Below are 18,751 nucleotides of genomic sequence, written 5' to 3' on the forward strand. Positions count from 1 at the left end.
TTTAACGGTTATCTTCATATTGATCAGGTTGGACAGGGGTAGTAAAGTGCGGGCGCACTACAATTCAGCACTTCTACTAAATAAGATAGTATTTAAGTTTCTCAAGTTGAATGATAGTTCGCGCATCTCAATAATGATCTTACCTGTTTCACTCAAAAGCTTGTTGATAGAACTGGCCAGATGGCTCATCACACACCCGTACGTGTTCTGGACGCTACCTGGGATGTAGCCGCAGCCCACTGACTGCGACGGCCTAGGCCTGGAGCCTACCCCGTAGGTCCCAAAGGGAGGCTACCAAAGACGGTTCCAACCAGAATCAGAACTTTGTTCTCGTGAATTTTAACAAAACGCTTGTGAGTAATAGATCGCTCCAATCGGCTTACTAAGGTTTGTATATAGCAATCGAACTACTTAGTTCGTATTCAGGTTTCTTGGCGGCACTGCTCTTACAGACGCCGGTTCCCGATATCAGATGTGTATGTTCTATAGCTGCCTATTCTGACGAAAAATTTTAATGTATTCAACTGCGTATCAAATCTTAGAAGAGAAAAATTTTGAACATTTCCTTGAAGAGGTGAACATCACTCTCCTCGCATCTGCCCAGCTGAGCCTCAGGGCATTACAGGTAGGATCCACTCGTAGACGCAACCTGACTAGTCGGGGTTCCCGGGATACGACAACCGGAACCAGACCGAGATGCGTAATTGGTAGACCAAGTATTCGTGAGCAGAATGGATAGGCGAAGGGAAGTCTAAAAATAGATGGGAAACACAGTTCTCGTTTTCACTCCACCATCGACCGGTAGGTCCCCCTGGGATCGCCGGGGCATAATCCCCGGTCCCAGCCTGCTACTGTGGCTGGTTGCCATCTGCACCCAGTCCGCGGGGTGAGTTCGTTGGTGGAGCTCGTGAGGAAATCCGCGCGAACGGATCGTTCCTAACTGACGTCAATTTAACTGCGGAGACGAGATTTATTGGGCAAGCGAGCAAACGGACTCGCCCCTCTAACGCGGTTATAAGAATTAGTATATTGTAGTGCTCGCGCACTACACCTCAACAGCTGGAAGGACTCTGCAATATACTCACTGTTAGCTATCAAGAGGAATTAATTTTCCGGCCTAGCATACACGTTTTGCCGCCGCATAGAAGCAGGCACATTTTATTCGCTATTCGTGGGGTTAATAAAAGTGATGCCAGTAACCGTCTGTAATACAGCACTCCTAGTTGGGCGATTAGACACAGGCATATCGTAACGAAACCCGCAAGCGATGCGATATGAAGAACGAAAGCACGCCTGCGTTTCCGTGGGTTCCTCCAAGACATACAGCGTCAAAATAGCACTAAGGTATGGCGCTGGAGACGAGCAAGGGGAGCTAGTGCCTATTGTTAACCAACCACGGAACCGCTCTGCTAATGCGACCTATTTCCGCGCCTCAAATGTTCACAACCACAGTTCCGTTGTGACAAGAGCGGGCATGGTCTAGTGGCTATGACGTCTGCCTAACACGCAGAAGATCCCGGGTTCGATCCCCGGTGCCCNGGCATGGTCTAGTGGCTATGACGTCTGCCTAACACGCAGAAGATCCCGGGTTCGATCCCCGGTGCCCGTAGTACGCAGCTTGTATCCCTTTGGAAGTTTCGATGCTGTACGGTCATCTTGGAAGCCTAGCCGGTTGCTTGTGAATTACCACTGCTGGGAATTGTCGGTGTTGTGCCCCCTGTCAACGCCAGTGCACCCACACTTGGCAATATGTGGAAGCCATATTGACGCTGCCTGCGACTGCAGAGTGAAATGTCGCCGGTCCAGAAACGTATCAGCGTTATACGGCGACTACGCGTCCTATCACGGCTATAGTCGGGTGGCCTTGTTTCTGGTCCGGGCACGGCGGTTGGTTAAAACATTTAAGGGCGCTCTGGCGAGGCGCCGAGAACAGCATCAGCCAAACAACACCATTCACTTTTGGCCATGGAGTGTCAAAAAAGTTGGACAGAACATTCCCACGACTGCAAAGCCGGATGCAAATCCGCAGCACTCGAGTGAAGCAGTTGACTTCAAGTGCATAGATACTGACACACACCAGCATGCTGATACTGGCGCCAAACACGGAAAGTACACACTTCAAACTCCTCTTCACAAATACAGCTGCGTGCACTAAGGATGGCTACCTAATTCGTTGTCCTAGAGGATGCTTTGACAGAGAGCGGATCCCCATCTTGGAGGGAAACGTATGATAGGATTGGAGCATAGAAAGTTGACTGTTATACTTCGCCATACCCCCTGCGGAGTTAAGCATGCATCCGGCTTTTGACGGAAGGACTGGAACTGCGCGTTACTGATTGCCAGTGAGTTCCGGGGACCTTAAACTGTGCAGAAACAAGCTAACCGATACAAAATTCAGCGCGCCTCTTACTGCCTTGCTGGGTATCCCGGGTGCCCAATAACCGCGTCGGAGTTCGGCTTCCTGCGAGCACTATCTTCCGCATTGTCTTCTCGCTAAGCTGAAGGTAAGGTGGAAGAATGGGGAGCACAAGCAGGGTTGTACAACTGCGCCAGTCAAATACTCTATACTAACGCACGGATAGCGCTGTATGGTGAGTTAAAAAACAAAGTAAACTGCAATACACAAGCGCGGAGGACATTATGCGTGAAAATCAAGCCTTTTTGCCATCATTGACGAAAAAAGAACACTCTGGGTTTGAAGCTAGCTCACTGAGCGGCCGCTCTGCCAAAATGCGTTCCAAGTAAAAGCTGACAGTTTCAGCAGCTCAGTGATGAACACGACTTTCAGATTGCAACCCCTTCACCCCTGACTTAAAAAAAACAGTGCTTCAAACACAGTTGACCGCAAATCCAGCGCATACCGTACTCGGCACTCACTTCCGTTCTTCCGTTCCCTATGGCAACTCCCTTGAGGCCTCTGATTCCCTGAATGAATGTGCGATTTCAGCCGTCCTATTGTCTAATTTCCATGAAGCTATTTTCAGTGCCTAGTGCAATGATGTTGTTTCTGCTTCAAACGCATAGGAAACAGCATCCCCGAAGCACTCTTTGCCGGTGTGGACCTCTACGGTGTTCGTTGCACCACCCGCAGGTCGTCTGTCTCCCGGGGTCGGCTGCGGCGGGACGGCCCGCTCGTCTTCGACGAGTTCCCAGTCTTCAAGCGGAGGGGGCAGAACACAATGAAATGCTTCTCCATCCTTGAGAGCCCTGCCGGATGTGTCTGATTGATGCTGCCGCTCCAGGGCGCCGTCAGCAGCACTGTGAGATTCCGGAGAGCCCCTCAAAAAGGAGCCCAGTCCAAAGGCCATGCGGGACAATACGCCAGTGCTCGCTTGAGACCCTCTCTCGAACTCTTCAGGTGTCCAGCCAAGACGGGCAAGGGCCTGTTCATGTTGGGTCTGGCTAATGGCGCGCTTCCTCCGAAACTCCTCCAGCATCTTCCGTTCGCCGGTCTGCACAACCCCGTCAGCGAATACTCCGGCTAAGAATGCGTCATAGCTAAGAATCGCAAGGCGCGCTGCTTGTGCCCGGGAACGGTTAACCAACAAGGTGGTCAGCCCCTGGACTACAGGGAAGCCCAGATTTCCGGGTTCTCGTAGCACGAAGGTGGCCAGCTCTTTCAAATCTAGACAGAAGACGGTCGTCTCTGTCATACAGGTGGCAGTGGAGGGCGCCGTAACTGTTCCCTCCTCCCGTGCACCATCCACGTCCTCTGATTCCCCTTTTAACGACGGGCTGCGTTCGCGTGTCGGCTGTTGTCGTTGCAACCCTCTTTCCGCCCCAGTCCTCCTGCTCTGTGGCGCCTCAGTCAAGCTAGCTGCGTCCGCTGCCGCTGCAACTGCGGCTGCAGCAGCTGCAGCAGCAGCTTCGGCGACGTGTCGCGCACCTTCTGCAGCTGAGGAAACCCCACCTTGGACGAGAGAAGTGGCTGTTGATGCCTTTGTGGGGGCCCGTACGGGCAGCTGTATTTCAGGCCTTTGTGGTGCATCGGTTGAAAGTGCGGTGGCTGCAGCTGTGCGCACTGCAGCGGCAGCGGTTGCTGCTGCCTCTGCAGCTGCAGCAACGATGCTTGCGCCCGATAGGGTTTCTTCCGCACCATCCGGAGCTCCATTAGAGACAGCAATGGCAGTTGAAGGTGTTTTTGTAGAGCTTCCTTGTTGTGGAGACTCCGACAATGATTGCGGTGCTTTCTGTGACGGTTCATTTCCTGCTCGCTGCTGTTGTTGCCTGCTGGTGTCGGCATCCTGACGTGCTATCGTGACTGTTTTTATGTTTAAGTCTGCACTTCTCTCTGTACCCTCCATCAGCTGGGGGTTGTTAGTTCGTTCTACGCCTTTGTTTGTGCGGTTGTGTTGCTGCTGCTGCTGCTGCTGTTGCTTGAGATCTGTAGAGGTTCCTCTATGGACTTCGGCTCCAACAGTAAGGGAATGCACTGTCTGCGGATGGCGCTGAAGGCCCTCAGGGGATTCGTCCGCATGGCTTGCCAGCGTTTCAGGTGAGCTTGCTGCCGTGTGCTTGACACGCTTCGCCGACAGTCTCCTCAAGTCAGCAACATACGAAAGAAATGGCTCTACACCCAGGACTGCTCCTGTTTCTCCCCCTCTATAGGTGTCCACTACTTCTCCACCTTGAGATATCTCGACAGCTCCTCGAGCCACAAAGCACAACGTTTCACAATTTTTACCTTCCTGCTGCAAGACATAACCTTGCGGAAAGGTTTGCCAACTGCCTTGCCTAAGCAGTCGACGAAACTGCCTCGGACTCATCCCCGCAGGAAGGAAGTATCTCTGAAATATGTCTAGCTCATCCGAGCTAAACGAAACCTCTCGATGTTCTGTATGTACACGCCATAGCATCACTGTATTGAGCACCAAAAACACCACATTCCACAAAGCTGCATCTGTCAGGCGGGGCCGTCGAGACCAATTATAGGAAAAGTAGCAAAAACCTGCAAGCAGATTAAACGTCCGAAGAAGCCGCATGTCCGCCATCAGGGTTGCCGTGAGAGACAGCAGGGACCCAACTGTGACAACCACATTTCCGTTGCGATACGTCCACTCAGAGATGGTGGTGCAATACGGGGCCATGAGAGAGCGCAACTGTCCGTACAGGGTACTAATGCGCTGCCTCGCAAAACATATTGGAAGGGGCCGACTTGCAAGAACTGCACGTGACGCCCCCCGGCCCACCACCTTCTTCAACGGCACTTTTGGCTCTGCAGCAGCAAGTCTGGTTGCAGCCTCCTTCTGGAGCTGCTCTTCTTTTGCCTGCTGCGGAAGCTGCTGCCCCTCATCGCTTTGCTGCTGTAGGATGTCCGGCATAGACGCACCTGCCCTACTGGGCAAGCCGTCCTCTTTCCCACCTTCAGCTTGCTCCCGCTCTTCATCCTTGCCTTCGAGGCCTTCCGGAGCGCCTGAACCGGCCACCGCAACAGACTCGTCCGTAGCAGAATCTTTCGGTAGTGTCCGTTCATCGGGAGTCCTCACCGCCAGCACATTTTCCTGATCCCGTGTTGCTGCCAACTCGGCTGCGGGAGTGGCACCGTGTTCTTCGTGCTGTTGCTGTTGCTGCTGTTGTTGATGCTGCTGTTGCTGCTGCGTTGCTGCGGCCAATCGCAGCTGTTCGCTTACGGCTGAGCCTACTTGCAGCAACTGCCGTTGCGGAGTTTGCATAGGTTGCTGCCGCGCATGCATAACCTGCCGCGGTCCTACTACCGACTGCGCCTTACTGAGAGGTCTCCAAGACCGCAGCAAAGCCCTAGGAGGCAGCCGGGGTCTTTGGAGGTTGCGCGTACCCCCCGCAGTACCAGCAGATGTCGGTGCAGGTGTAGAAGCTGAAGCTGTGCGGCTACAAGGCTGGCGCCGAGGCTGCCCAGTGCGACGGAATAGGGACTTCAACAGTCGTTTAATGGCCCTATTAAAAAGGATAGGGAATTGAAAATCCATTGCTCCCCCCGCCGTCACATCCGGCGTCCCCGGAGGCCCCAGGGGACCCAGCGATATTCTCTGCCGTTGACGGCGTCCAATAGATGGAGGGGCTGCTGCACATTGAGGTGAATCGGCTGCCTCAGGCGCTGCTGGACCCGCCGCTACACGTGTCACTGCTACTTGATTCCCCGCTGCTACCCCGCCCAAGGCCTCCGGCCCTTCAAGATTGGAAGGCTCAGCCCCTTGGGAAGCTGCGGATGACCTCTGCCATGATCCTGATTCTTGCTGTGTTGCATCAGAAGCAGAAGTGGCACTAGAGGGGAAGGCAAAACGGCCCACTCGTCCCCCCCGTGCCAGCATAGCAACGGCAGCAACAGCAGAATACTTTGATGCATCTGCCGAGGAAATTTGGGGGAGAACAGCCCCCAGCCATGCTGCTGCAGCCTTCAAACAGTTGCGCGCAGCTCGGCCCCGACGGCGGCCTACAATGACATCGCCCACTTGCACGTGTTCTACTGCCACATGCCTTCTGTCGGGAGACAAGCCGCTGCTAGCTTCTGCTGCACTGTATGGGGCCCTAATGCACCTTCGGCGCCTTCCAAGCGTCCGTTTCGCCTCGCTCAGAGTTTCTGAAGGCGGGGTAACCAATGAGGCTGCACTTTTGGGGATACCTGCATGCGCTGCGCTGCCTGTGTTGCTGGTGGCACTTTCCATGCACACGGACAGATCAGACGTATCTTTTCTTGGAGGTACAGTACTTTGGCACGATGGAGGAGGCGCCCCTGAGCACACACGGTCGTCAGGGTGTTCTGAGGGTTCTGCTGATGCCTCTCCGGAGCAGCCCTTCGCCTTTCCATGAAAACATTGGACCTGAACGAAATGTTGGGACAGTTGCTGCTGATAATTCAGCCGTTGACTCCCACGCAGATGCGGACGCTGTAGAGCAAGTGCAGAGAAGTGGTCGAATGAGGCCGCCAACTGCCTAGCACAGAGCTGGCCTCTCCTTCTATTTGCAGCAAAGATACCAGCAGGATATGCCCTTCGAATGATAGGCAGCGTCCTTGCCGGTGTTTTTGGAGAGTTTCTGTGGACAAGCCAGAAAGCATGCATTTCTCTTTCACATCTCTGAATAGCTCCGGAGGAAGCTGTGGCGGCGACACCCGTTTCCTACCGACGGTGCACGAGCCTACCGTTGAACAGAGGGCACTCTACAGAAAGGAACAGGCATATAATGCTGCTATCAGCTGCTATACGGCGTTTTGTAGCCCTTCACAAAGCTGCATGCCCCGTTGAGCCTGGAAGACATGCCCAGCTCCTGTGGTGAATCCTGTGCGGCTTTTGAGCGCAGCTTGCTTCAATTGAGCGCCCCTCCACACATAAGACTACTATGATGTTCAGTTCAGCCAGTAGTAATAAAAAAGACAAATTGAGGAAGTTCGGTAACGCGACTGCGCAAGTCCTACAGCAGCGTTGGCTGCCGACTGGCCCTGACTCACCTGCGCAAGCTGAGGTCTCTTCGCGACAGAGAGGAAGCTGCAAGGCTGATGTAATTGTAACTCTGCTTCTAGTACTGAAACTAGGGAAATTCCTATACAAATGTGTAATGAGAGAACTGAAACTACCAGAGTAGTTATTCCGAACAGCCCTGTAAAAAGGCAACCCTGCACAGTGCGTACCCTTCACCGGAGACTCTATGTCATTTTTGGCATGCACCAGATATCCTGGAGATTCCACAGGTGTACATTCGCGTGGTTGAATTGGGCGCAGGATGGGTGGGGTGCCTGTGCTTTGAGCTTCCACCGCCCACTGTCGCTTGAGAAACAGTCTTAGCATGATCTGCCCGAAGTTAACACAGGAACAGCCTCTTGGTCTTGATAGGCTGCCTGCAAGCACGCGCAAATGCCCAACACGTGCCTACAGAGATAAATCATGCAGCAGAGGAGGCTTCGTTGTGCTTACATATGAGGCTGGCTTGCAGCAGTAGTTGCAGCAAAGTGCGGTGAAACTTGTGCCAGGCTGCCTCCTCCCCCGCAGCCGCAGGCCCTGAGCTGCGGTGCACAGCATGCGTGGAGACAGGTGAGAGAGGCCAGCTGCTCTTCGGAAGGTCTTATCTTAAGTCTGTGCCTTCAACGCAGCTCGCAACAGTCCTCGAATACGTCCGTCAGCTCTCCCATCATAGAGCTGGGCCGCTCGCTGCATAGAAATTATTTGCCGTGAAAATTCTTTGCGAAACGAAGAGACGGAATATTTAGATGCATTGCAGTCAGGCTTTTGCTAATCCAAATTCATAATGAAGATCGTTAGTTGTTACTGTTTCTTGACACATGCTACGGAGTGGATCTAATATCTGACGCTACGGCGAAGAGGTGCAACACAACTGTCTATTTGTTGGCAAAGGCTCTGCAGCTACATTTCGCCGATGGAAGAGAGGACAAGAGGGTCAATGGAACCATGGGCATTAAATACCAGCTCAATTTAGGAATGGATCCTGCCACAACGATAAGGGATCTCTGTTGCGCAAATCCACCATGACATAATCGTATATATCTCATCAGTGACTCAGTGGAGCACCCATATGCAAACTCAAGAGAAGTTTTTGCTGCCTTTCTGTGGGGAAGCAATAAAAGCGTGAACCTTTCAGCAATCCCAACAGAATTTGCATTCCCTAGGACACTTCACTAGTGCACTTGGACACAGTTCGGTGCTGAAGAAGAAAAGTGACGGGAGGTAGCATCCCGACGGCAGGGACAAAACTGGGGCTCATACCCGCACGCGCAAACACACATTTGTGGCATATAGGCTTAAAAGTGCAGCTGTCGAAGGGTAGCAGCAGATTAACCACGATTTCCTGGTTCCCTTTGCTGATGGAAGGTTTCTATGGACGGACAGCGTACTCTTCTACACAAGAAATTTCCAGGAGCCCTTGCAGCAACTGTGGCTTGAGCTGCGGCTACGTGAGAAGCAGTGGCACATGAAAGAAGAGAAGATTGTTTGCATGAAATATAAACAGTTCTCTTATCTTTCCATGTTTGTGCAGGAAAAACCCAACCAGAGCTGTCGATGATAGAGGCCATGCCGAAGTGACTGCTGCCTCTGCACTTTCGAAAGAGCGCGTACGTTCAAAAGTTCCGAGGTCCTGCTAACGGAATTTTGTCTGCGGGTGCCTTCCTCCCCTCCGACGGGTTTACTTGAGGACAAACTTATTTAGACAGCGATGGAAGAAGGGGCAGTAAGGAAGTTCACTGTTCACCCTGCTAATCGCTCACAGTGATTTCGGTAAATGCTTCTCCCTAATGACCGATGCCAGTGAGTCAACGGCTGCAGTGACCCCCCTTCATATTGCCGAGGATTCGAAAATCACCGAATGATTGCCTGTTATCAACACCGTTTCACGGAAACAGCGCAAAAGTAATCGGTATGTGAGGAGGAGTTTGCCGCCAGTGCGGAGTAAGGAAGAGCGTGAATTAGTGGCATTGTAGGTATTTGGCTGGCCCAGCTGATCTTCAACTCGTGACACACAGGATAAAGCGGGTACAATACTTGGATAGTGAAACAGCTGCTCGGTGGCTTTACCGGCTCATGCAAGACGATTTCATGGTCAAGTAAATTAAGAGTGGAATCAACATGGGAGATGAGTCACTCGTTCGACGCCCCACCAGCCAATCATTTTACTGTGCGACTGGGGCAATGGGAAATGATTGCCGTTCGAGGCATCGGGGCGAAGGCCCCGATGCCTCGGAATTATGTTTCTCCCTCTCTTCCGCTGACCACCGAATTCCTATCTACGTTGGCACTGGTTGAAGGCATTGGCTTACGCGGGTACCGCGTAAGCCAGAGAATCGTCCTGGCCGGGACGCGTTACCGTCCCTGTCTGAGTTTAGGGGGCGAACTTCGCTGTATCACATGATCAAGGCTGAATATACGGGCAGTGCCTAATGAAATAGTCCGTATATGGGACTTATATTCAGGAAATTACAACCTTAGCCACATCGTATTAGGTTTCCACGTTAGTTTCGTTCTGCCCTGCTGAACCACGGGGCATTACTGTAACGCTTGTTCTCTGGCCCTTATCTGACCGGAGAGGAGCCGCAATGTAGGCAAAGGCTTAAAGCAAGAGTTTCCCAAAAGCAGCTGACATCCTTCCCCGGTCCCTAGGCATCCTGGGCGTTGAGCTCAGGGCCTGGGCGTTGCGGGGAGGAGGCAGCCAGAAATGGGGGATGCAGCGCACCCCGCTGCGGCTGGCAGTGCAGGCCAGCCCCGCGCGTGCACGAAAGGAAGCTTCAGGGAAGCTTCCTTTGCTGCATGATTTGCCTCTGAACGAACTTGTAGAACGTTTGCAAGCGCTTACACGCAGCATGCCAAAACCGCCGAAAGGCTCCTGAGCTAACTCTGCGCTAACATGCTACAATTACAGCCGGTAGAGCACTGCATATATCTGTGGTGTGTGGCTGAGGCACTAACGGAATGTTGCCACCGCACAAAAATATGACAATTAATGTAAGAAACACGATACGACCTAATACACACGCTTCGCGCCTCTAGCGAAACCCTAGCAATGCTACGTCCGCTGTGTAGTGCGGGCGCACAACAATGCGGCAATTCCCAGGGTTTCGAAGTCGAAACGAGGTAGTTGATGGTTCACCACCGGCTACCTTGTTTCGACTTCTCACCGACTGTGTTTTTTAACGTATCTTATTTTTTATATCTATTTGCTCTTCTTATTATTGGAGCGCAATTACCTCAACAAGTGTTTATCTCCCATGGTAGATTCTTCACCGTAATATATCTTTTAAGTACATTTAGCTTTTGCAAGCTGTAATTCTTTCTTAATTTTAAAAAATTTCAACAATTATATGTGAGTTATAGTATTTTAACTGCTGCAAACCATAAAGAATTAGGTATTTACTATGTATGGTTTGCTTTCCTTCTTTCAATCGTAGATGTTGGAATTGCCACATTGTTGTGCGCCCGCACTACACAGCGTACGTAGCGTCGCAACACACTCGAGGTGGTGGTCCAGTCCCAAACTTGAGAGCAGCCGACACTCCTGAACAGTATATTCTGGACTTTTATTTGTGCTTTGACATTTGGAGTTACTTTTAGTCGGCGGAAACTTCAGTCTCACTAGTCGGTGGAAGTGGCACCCGAGCGGGCAACTTTCGCCAGAGCAAGCTTCGTGGTCTAGGATTCCTGCGCCATTCAGACGGGGCTACCGGGTTATTTGGACAACTGTGTACTCGATTTCCGATCAATAAAGGGCAGGCTTCTGCTTCTTGCTCATGCAAAAGCATCAGGGCGAGAGTCTTCCAGGATGATCTTCGTACTGTCCCACTCTCGCCAATGGCTGGTCCGGACCCCAAACGCATGTACATTGCGATCAATTCGCAGAACCTTGACGCCCTTAAACCAGAAAAGCCCTATTGGAGCAAGCCGTTCGTCTTTGTGAATCCGTCGTAGGTCGCGTGCCCTCTTGTTCTGACCACACGCGTATGAGCTCCGATGCTTGTATTGGGAGCAGTTGACGCAGATCGACAGCACCTAAGCAACTGCTAAACAATGCTACCTGTGCCATATTTGAGACATAGCCATACCTTAAGAGTGGCTCGGGTGTTTACGGGTTGCGACACGCTCAGGGGGACAGGCACAAAGTACACTTCCCTCCAGGCGGCAATGATGCTCCAGAAGATGAAGGTCGTTGACTTTCTGTTGGACCAGCCGTCAGTGGATTTGACCGTGAAGAGCACAGATGGGAAAAACACCTTGACGGTTGCTGTCGAAGCAAAAGTACGACTCAGACCCCGCCGTGGCACCCGTGTGTATGCCACTTTGCATATGGGCAGTAACCTGCAACGTTTCGTCGATAGAAGCCTGCATAGGGACCCATGCGCATGCATGTGAATTCGAATGCGTTCATTTCAGATGGGAGTCGGGACGCTAGAAAAAATTCTTCGCAAACTCGACTTACGATGTCTTGCTGAAGTGGATTCTTCGGGCAAAGGACCAATAGACTATGCAGAACCTGGAACAGACGGTTCGTTTAGTATCCACACTCTGTAAAACTTGCTACTGTGATAGCTACCTTTGCTATGCGTAGTCAGTCAAGGGACAGCTGATCAGACTAAGGCTGCCACTTTCACGCTCGTAGGGAGATGCCGCTGCATTCGGCATGTTCCACCTATTTTTACTTGATTTGACGGTGTGTGTTGCTTCCGAGCAGTCTATGAGTTTCTTCACTCGATGGGATGCAAGACACGCCATGAGAAAGAGGTTGCAATGGCAGGGTTCTTCGGAGAAAGTGTGAAGGGTACGGTCCCAGGTGTCAGCGAGCGCCAACGGCGACGCAAGGTAGGAAACTCGCCGCGAAACAAGGCAGAGAAGAAGACCGGCACCATTGGAACCAACCATTCATCATCTGAAGAGGAACAGAAGAGTTCTCAAGTCTCTGAATATGCCTGTAGTAGCGAAGAAGAGGAAGATGCCCTATGGAGGCACTTCGATGACATTGATGAACTGGAACAAGCTCTGAGGGCCTATATAGATGAGTGGGGGGAAGATCATGACGACGGCGAAAGCTGCGCTCATTGGCTGAGAAGCGTCTCACGTGCAAGGGAAACGGGGAAGACTGACAAGTTATTGATGAAGTGGAACGCCACTATTCAAGGACTAAACACGAGCAATGGGGATGAAGGCGAAGATGAAACCAAAGACAGTGTGAAGAAGAATCCCAAGAAAGCGTCCACGAGGGGAAGGTCAACTGAAAGAGCTTCCCCAACAGCCCGTGATGGTGGAGGCTCAGCACGTCCGCGAGGACGCCGGACAGGTTCCGCGACGGTGGATCCGGAAGCCGTCAAACTGTTCTTCTCAGGCAAAGCTGGAGACCAGGTGGGCTGAGAACGCGTACTGGAAATTATTTGCATTTCCATGCGGGTGCAATATAAGCCGTTGTATCAAGAGCCACTAGTCGTGTTGGGACTAGCGAGCTATATATAATGCACACTTATGGCGTCTCTGTGCGTCTCATGCGACATGATCAGGTAAACTTGAGGAACACAGGAAAACACACGCATCGTCTTACTTTCGTTGTGTCATCCAGATCAGCCTCAGTGGCTCCGTCTGAAAAGCGAGCTGATGAGGAGGACAAATGATTACTATTACCATGTCCTTTTCCAGCAAGCACAAGTGAGAGGTCGGCGGGTTAAGAGCCAGGCGAGCTCGGGGTCAACAGCTTGCTACCGTTAACCAAATCGGAATGTTTGCTGGGGCCCAAGTGCCTCATGATGGAGGCGTTACACTTCGTGACCGCCTTCAAAATCTGAGGGACTTCAACACCTCCACATGTGACTCCCGTTTCAAATACTCGTGCTGATTGCTTCGTTTTCTCCCTCATGTTACCTTCTGTGCTGAAGGCATGAATGGGACAGTGAAGCTCATTCCGACGTCGCAGGCGTGCGGTTCTGGTCCATCCTAGTAGCAGCGGATGTTGATTATCCACTACTTCTGTGGTGGAAAATTTGCAAGCGTTCAAGCTTTACGCAGGGAGCTTGCTGGCGTGGGAGCCCATGTTGGCAGTCAAGCAGGTGAAGCGCTTAAATAGCATAAGCTGGAGGGGGGGTTTTCTTCTGCGCGGGGTCCCCTATTATCCCCACATAGCCTGCTTTATTCATCCTTCTAGCACCCCGTTCGCTGCTTTCAAGTGCTCCCTGTAAGAAAGGCCAGGCAGATTGCGCAGGGCGGATAGACGGATAGACGCAGTTTGTTTGCGCAACGGGGTCCGCCCAGGCACTGTGTAACACGGTCTGCAGGAATTTGCTTTCCTAGCCAGGAGTCATTGCAGCTGTTTCAAGCATCATAGCTAGAATTGCCAGCTGTCGCCAGAACGATTGGCCAACTGACATGGAACTTCATGCTTTTGCAGATGAAGCCGGAACTACCCCAAAAATATTCTATTTGACAGGTATTGTTGCTCGAAGAAGTTGCATTAAATGCACCCGTACTTCTGGGTTTTGCCGCTGATAGTGCCATGAAATGATGGCACTTCCGACTTAGCATTGTGAGACGCGTTATGCATCGTTACATGCAGTCGTCAGTTCTTCTGGCATTGAAAACAGGTGGAATGCCAGCGCTTTTGCTTCGTTTTTATTCATATACGCGTGCAAATTACCACCCCTTGTAAGCATGCAAGCAACGCATAAGCTATCTGCGATAGCTGAAAAACTGGGATTTTCCCTAATAGGGTATTTGCGAGCAAGCAAGCGTGTTTCCTCATCTAATTCTGGCGTTCCTTCCTTCGCATGGGCATCTTCTCTGACAGTATCTTCGACTGAAACGACGGATGTAGGGCAGATGATGCAGACAACTCCACCAGCTGCATGCAAATAGAACGGAATGGAGCTATGCTTGCAAGCTCCACTTGTACGCATAGTTCTGGCAATCATGGTCACGGGCGGGTGTGTGAGCTACTCTTAACAACAAGTCGCCCTTGAAGTGTTGCTTTCCTCACCTTCAATGGACCCATCCTTGTCTCGACACGAAGCTAGATTCAATACCTGCTTGCAACCCTCGAAGTATAACAATTGAGAGAGCCGTACAACCCTTGCCTCGGGCAACAGCAGAAGCCGACCAACCAGCAGGCTTACGAACACGATACGCCTTCTCATGAAAGTAGCCATAAGCGCCGCTCCCTCCTACAGCACATTTTACAGTCAACAGTCGGGATACGTCTCATTACAATCTACCTACAAAGTGAGCATGCACACCAAAGCACAAGAAACAGTGACCCACCTGAGGCACACGCCACCCCTGAGCGCCCAAGCCTTGTTCTTCCCCCGTTTTGGTTTCGCAGTGCTTGACAAGAACCGTAGCTCCTGCATGCACCCACTTTATTTTACTTCTTAACAGGCCGTCTAGTTGCTGACATAGCTCCCCTCGTCGAGACTGGGCATGAGCAAGCACTTTACAACAACGCGCCCCGGGGGTTCCATAACAAGTCTTAACCAGGCCCGCCAAGGATTTTGAAAGAAGAAACATTTTCTTTTGCGAATGAACGCGCCGGAACAGCAAATCAGGGTCTAGTGACTCCACATTCCGCGGGTCCCGCAAGTCGCCGGCCAGCTGAAACCGCCAACGCAAAACGAGCAGAAAGCATCAGAAGCACGAGAGAAAAGCAAAACTGCTTTTCAATGAAGCATGAGTCACGCTGACGCGGGTGTGTCGGTAGTCTGGGTAACCTGCATCAAGAATATATGATACGCACCAACGGCGTTCTTTCATCCAAGCCAAAGAAATCGAAGATCATCTGCAACACCCTCGAGCCTTCCGCGTCGCAATTGGTTGGGAGCAAAAGATGGAAGAGACTCCCTGGTTTTGAAGCCGCTGCAGCAAGTGCATACAGACTTCCTTCTTCACTCGCAGATGGTGCTGTTGAAGTGCGCTCAGCAATGTTTTCGAGACTCCCCGAGGCTGCTGCTGGTTGCGTATTAGTATTAAGTTCCTCAGGCAGCAACGTCCCGTCGAGCAAGGGGTTTGGTTCCGGCTCCACTGGATTTGTGGCCTCTGAACTTGTTCCACTTCCCTCAGTTCTGGATGGCGGATCTGGTGAGTCGTTGAAGGCTGATTTCGAGGTTGGTCGTGGGCCCCCGCATCCTCGTGAATTCCGACGGTCGTGCTGCCTCTCCTCTGCAGCAACCCTTACCTTACTTTTGTTGCTTATGAAAATCTGACTGGCATCAAGCTCCGCGACTTTGCGAAGACAGCAAACGAAAAACCCCCCTGTATTGTTGTGGTGAGGCAAAACGCGAACACACTTTTCAAGGGACATTGAATCCGCCCCCAGCGGGGGAAACATCGTGGGCCTGCGTGCGCATCAGAACACATCGAATCCGCTCCCAGCGGGACAAACATCGTGGGCCTGCATGCGCATCAGAACCCTGCAGGACTGCTGTTCCCGTGTGAGGTTATTGAAGTGCCCGTCTGCCAACAAAAAACAGGAGCTTGAGCTAGGCCCTACCGAATCCGATGGTGGAATTCTTCTGGCACCTCATCAAACGCCCGAAAAAAGGTGATCCGACTGCCTGCTGGTGCGTTCGGCGCAGAAGTGTCCTCGGTAAGTGGACACACCTTGGCAGGAGGCGACGGCACAAGCCAAGAAGATTTTCCCTTCGACCACTTGAGACCTGCAGTAGGCACAAGGAAAACTCTAAAGTTGGATGTACTCGGAAACGTCGACGCTACTGCAGAACATTAATGGAATTTTAACAGTGGGGCACTGTGCTGAGGGCAAAGCGAATGCTCCAGCGAAAGTAAAAGCTGCACCGGCAGTAAGCAGTATCTGGGGGAGCAGCTGAACATTGTAATCACCCGGAAGTTCAGGCGGGTCGACGATCTCCACGCGGCCCTTTTGTTGTGATAAAACTGTCGCAATGACGGCCTAAGATCAACGGTAGCGTTCACACTGGGTTTACTCCAAAACTCGCGGGGGCCAACTGAGCCGTTGGCATTACAAATAAGCTGCCTGGTGGCGGTAGAACCTACCTCATCCTCTAGAGGATTTAGCGAACAAGTTGAATAAACAATTCGGCCGTTCACACGTAGGAGCTGGAGGCCACGGTAAAGAATCGATAGCTGAATACGAACGCGTGCTGCACATGTACAGGTTTATATATGTATATATATATATATATATATATATATATATATATATATATATATATATATATATATATATGTGTGTGTGTGCATACACTTAAAAGATGTAAGTTTGCTTCCACGTGCACATATCTGCATTTACGGAAGCAGCTGCAAACGAAACTGAGAGCTATTGTGATTTGAGGAAATACCTGGATTGGGTGCATGCTATGGCCCCCGCCGGCATTCCAGCTCCTCCATACGTCCACGTTCTTCCGCATTGTTCCGTCGCCACTACATGGTACGTCGGCTGACGCACACACAAGTCCGCGAACTACATATATCCCAATCACCGTTATTCCACTGGCAGTTAGACGAGCACGAGTGTTAGAATGAGGCCTACCGAGGATTCTGTCGAACTGCAGTTTTTCCTGCGGTAACAAGTAAACATTTACGAGCCCACATGGGATGCAGAGTTAATCTTAAACGTACTGCAAAATATTTCCTAGGAGGCGAGTACTTCAATCCCACTGGTTCCTACCCTCTAACTAACCTTTTGAGGACCGCCTCCTGCGTTCTCGTGCAGCGTCGGGAAGCAAGCAGCTGCAGCAACAAAGACACCAAACACTGCGACTCTCAATATGCGAACATATCCACATTATTGTGAAGCAATACAGGCCAACGGCTTCTGGAAGAGCAGCTCTGCAGCTTGCATGCTTACCGTCGAGGCAGCTAACTGCCACTGAAGGAGATGCTAGCTTTTGCACCTGGTGTGTTAATGTTACGGCGCGTTTCAAATCAACATCGTTTGCGATGACTGCGCCTGCTCAGTCGTAAGCAAAGGCGAGCGAGAACGAATATGGTATTTAGCTGAGGTCCCGTAACTCTACGCACAGCTCAGCCCCAAAGTTGCGAGAAGTCTGGTTCACTGCGTACTCACATAATGAACGTGAACCGCCACAACGCAGTTATACTACGCTCCCACCCGGTGCCTGAGTAGTAGTGAACACCCCTTGTGTGACTGGTGGCGCCTACCAGTCACTGGCGATATTCCGACAGATCCTTCATTTTCTTTTGACTCACGAAGCCGCGCACTCCACTGCAACATGTCAAGCATTTCCGTTGTCTTAGATCCTGCAAAAGGCAATCTACATTTCAAGTGCATGGCCACTGAGTTCAACATGCTCAAAACCAAACGCCTAGAAACCGGACTATGGTTTAAAAATAAACTCCATCTGCCGCTTGAAAACACCCACGAAAGCCACCAAGTTGTAAACAACGGTTTAAGGTGGCCTATAAGAAACAACAGAATTACCCGGGGACGAACACATATCCAGCACGAGGTGATGTGGCTGTATGTCCAAGAAGAGGCACGGAAGCATGCTGACAGCCTCTTGGCGGGTGAGTGCCCCCTGCAGTCAATCAAACGTTGCACTGTCTAGTGCTATGCACTGGACTGCCTAGACCATAAGTTTTATCAATGACCAACGGATGCCCTGGAGAGGCAATTACTAGTGTTTACGGTTTGGCATCCAGAGGTAGAGAGACGTAGCAGCTCACGAGGTGACACGACGAGCAGGATCGCCGACGCGTCACGTGCACTTCTTACTCGAAAGTCTTCGTTAATAATTTGGGAGCGGATTTCCTTATAAAAACCATCTTTCTTCATGTCCACCTTGCTTGCCGTGTCCCATTGCCCTGTGCATAATTGCTCCTGATGCAAACTAGTACTGTGTGGTGTACCGTGAGGATGCCTTCCATATGGATACCTAAACTTAGTGCTGTCTAAGGCATGAAGGGCGGCGGAACTCACATGCGAACTCATGAGGGAAGAATCCCAAGTGTCGTACGGTACTTTTTCCCTGCAAGCAGATGCAGCGCCGCTCCCCATAAGCCCGGTTGTCATCAACACTGTGACATCTTAGCTGTCTGCGCATAGCTGCCAGCCCCGACTGTCCCTGGAAGGAGCAGAATAAAGGTAAAGGCGTACTCCTTCCATGCTCATCTTACGAAGTAAAGCACGTGTGCTCCTCCACAGAGGGGCAGAGACGTTGACGCGCACAGCAGCTGCAAAAGCCATGGGCAGCACCTAAATGCCCGCCCTTAAGATGACACTACTAGAACGCCGTGTGGGAAGAGAAAGTCCCTGCTACTCAAGCGGCAGCAAGCGAAGAGTAGTGGTAGCCTTTAGCCATTTATTT

General features: G+C 51.5%; 3 protein-coding genes across 3 annotated transcripts; 1 reads left to right on the forward strand and 2 right to left on the reverse strand.

Annotated features, from left to right (window-relative positions):
- Nucleotides 1-2,987: 2,987 nt before the first annotated feature.
- On the reverse strand, nt 2,988-6,287 carry EMH_0004130 (uncharacterized protein; the record flags this gene model as incomplete). The annotated part of the gene is made up of 1 exon (XM_013493976.1): nt 2,988-6,287. The coding sequence occupies one exon, from the start codon at nt 6,285-6,287 to the stop codon at nt 2,988-2,990; it is 3,300 nt and encodes a 1,099-aa protein (XP_013349430.1).
- A 4,980-nt stretch (nt 6,288-11,267) lies between these two features.
- EMH_0005240 (uncharacterized protein) lies at nt 11,268-13,072 on the forward strand (the record flags this gene model as incomplete). The annotated part of the gene is made up of 5 exons (XM_013493977.1): nt 11,268-11,380; nt 11,561-11,711; nt 11,847-11,958; nt 12,145-12,809; nt 12,962-13,072. 5 exons carry the CDS (start codon nt 11,268-11,270, stop codon nt 13,070-13,072), a joined length of 1,152 nt encoding a protein of 383 aa, XP_013349431.1.
- Nucleotides 13,073-13,987: 915 nt separating this feature from the next.
- On the reverse strand, nt 13,988-18,219 carry EMH_0006350 (Nol1/NOP2/sun family methyltransferase, related, related; the record flags this gene model as incomplete). Its single annotated transcript, XM_013493978.1, has 11 exons — nt 13,988-14,292; nt 14,428-14,611; nt 14,709-15,038; nt 15,181-15,778; nt 15,934-16,099; nt 16,284-16,353; nt 16,763-16,860; nt 16,954-16,981; nt 17,104-17,153; nt 17,866-17,962; nt 18,160-18,219. The coding sequence occupies 11 exons, from the start codon at nt 18,217-18,219 to the stop codon at nt 13,988-13,990; spliced, it is 1,986 nt and encodes a 661-aa protein (XP_013349432.1).
- Nucleotides 18,220-18,751: the final 532 nt, after the last annotated feature.

Source organism: Eimeria mitis, genomic scaffold (genome assembly GCF_000499745.2).
Source record: "Eimeria mitis Houghton genomic scaffold, Emh_scaff1, whole genome shotgun sequence".
NCBI lineage: Eukaryota > Apicomplexa > Conoidasida > Eucoccidiorida > Eimeriidae > Eimeria > Eimeria mitis.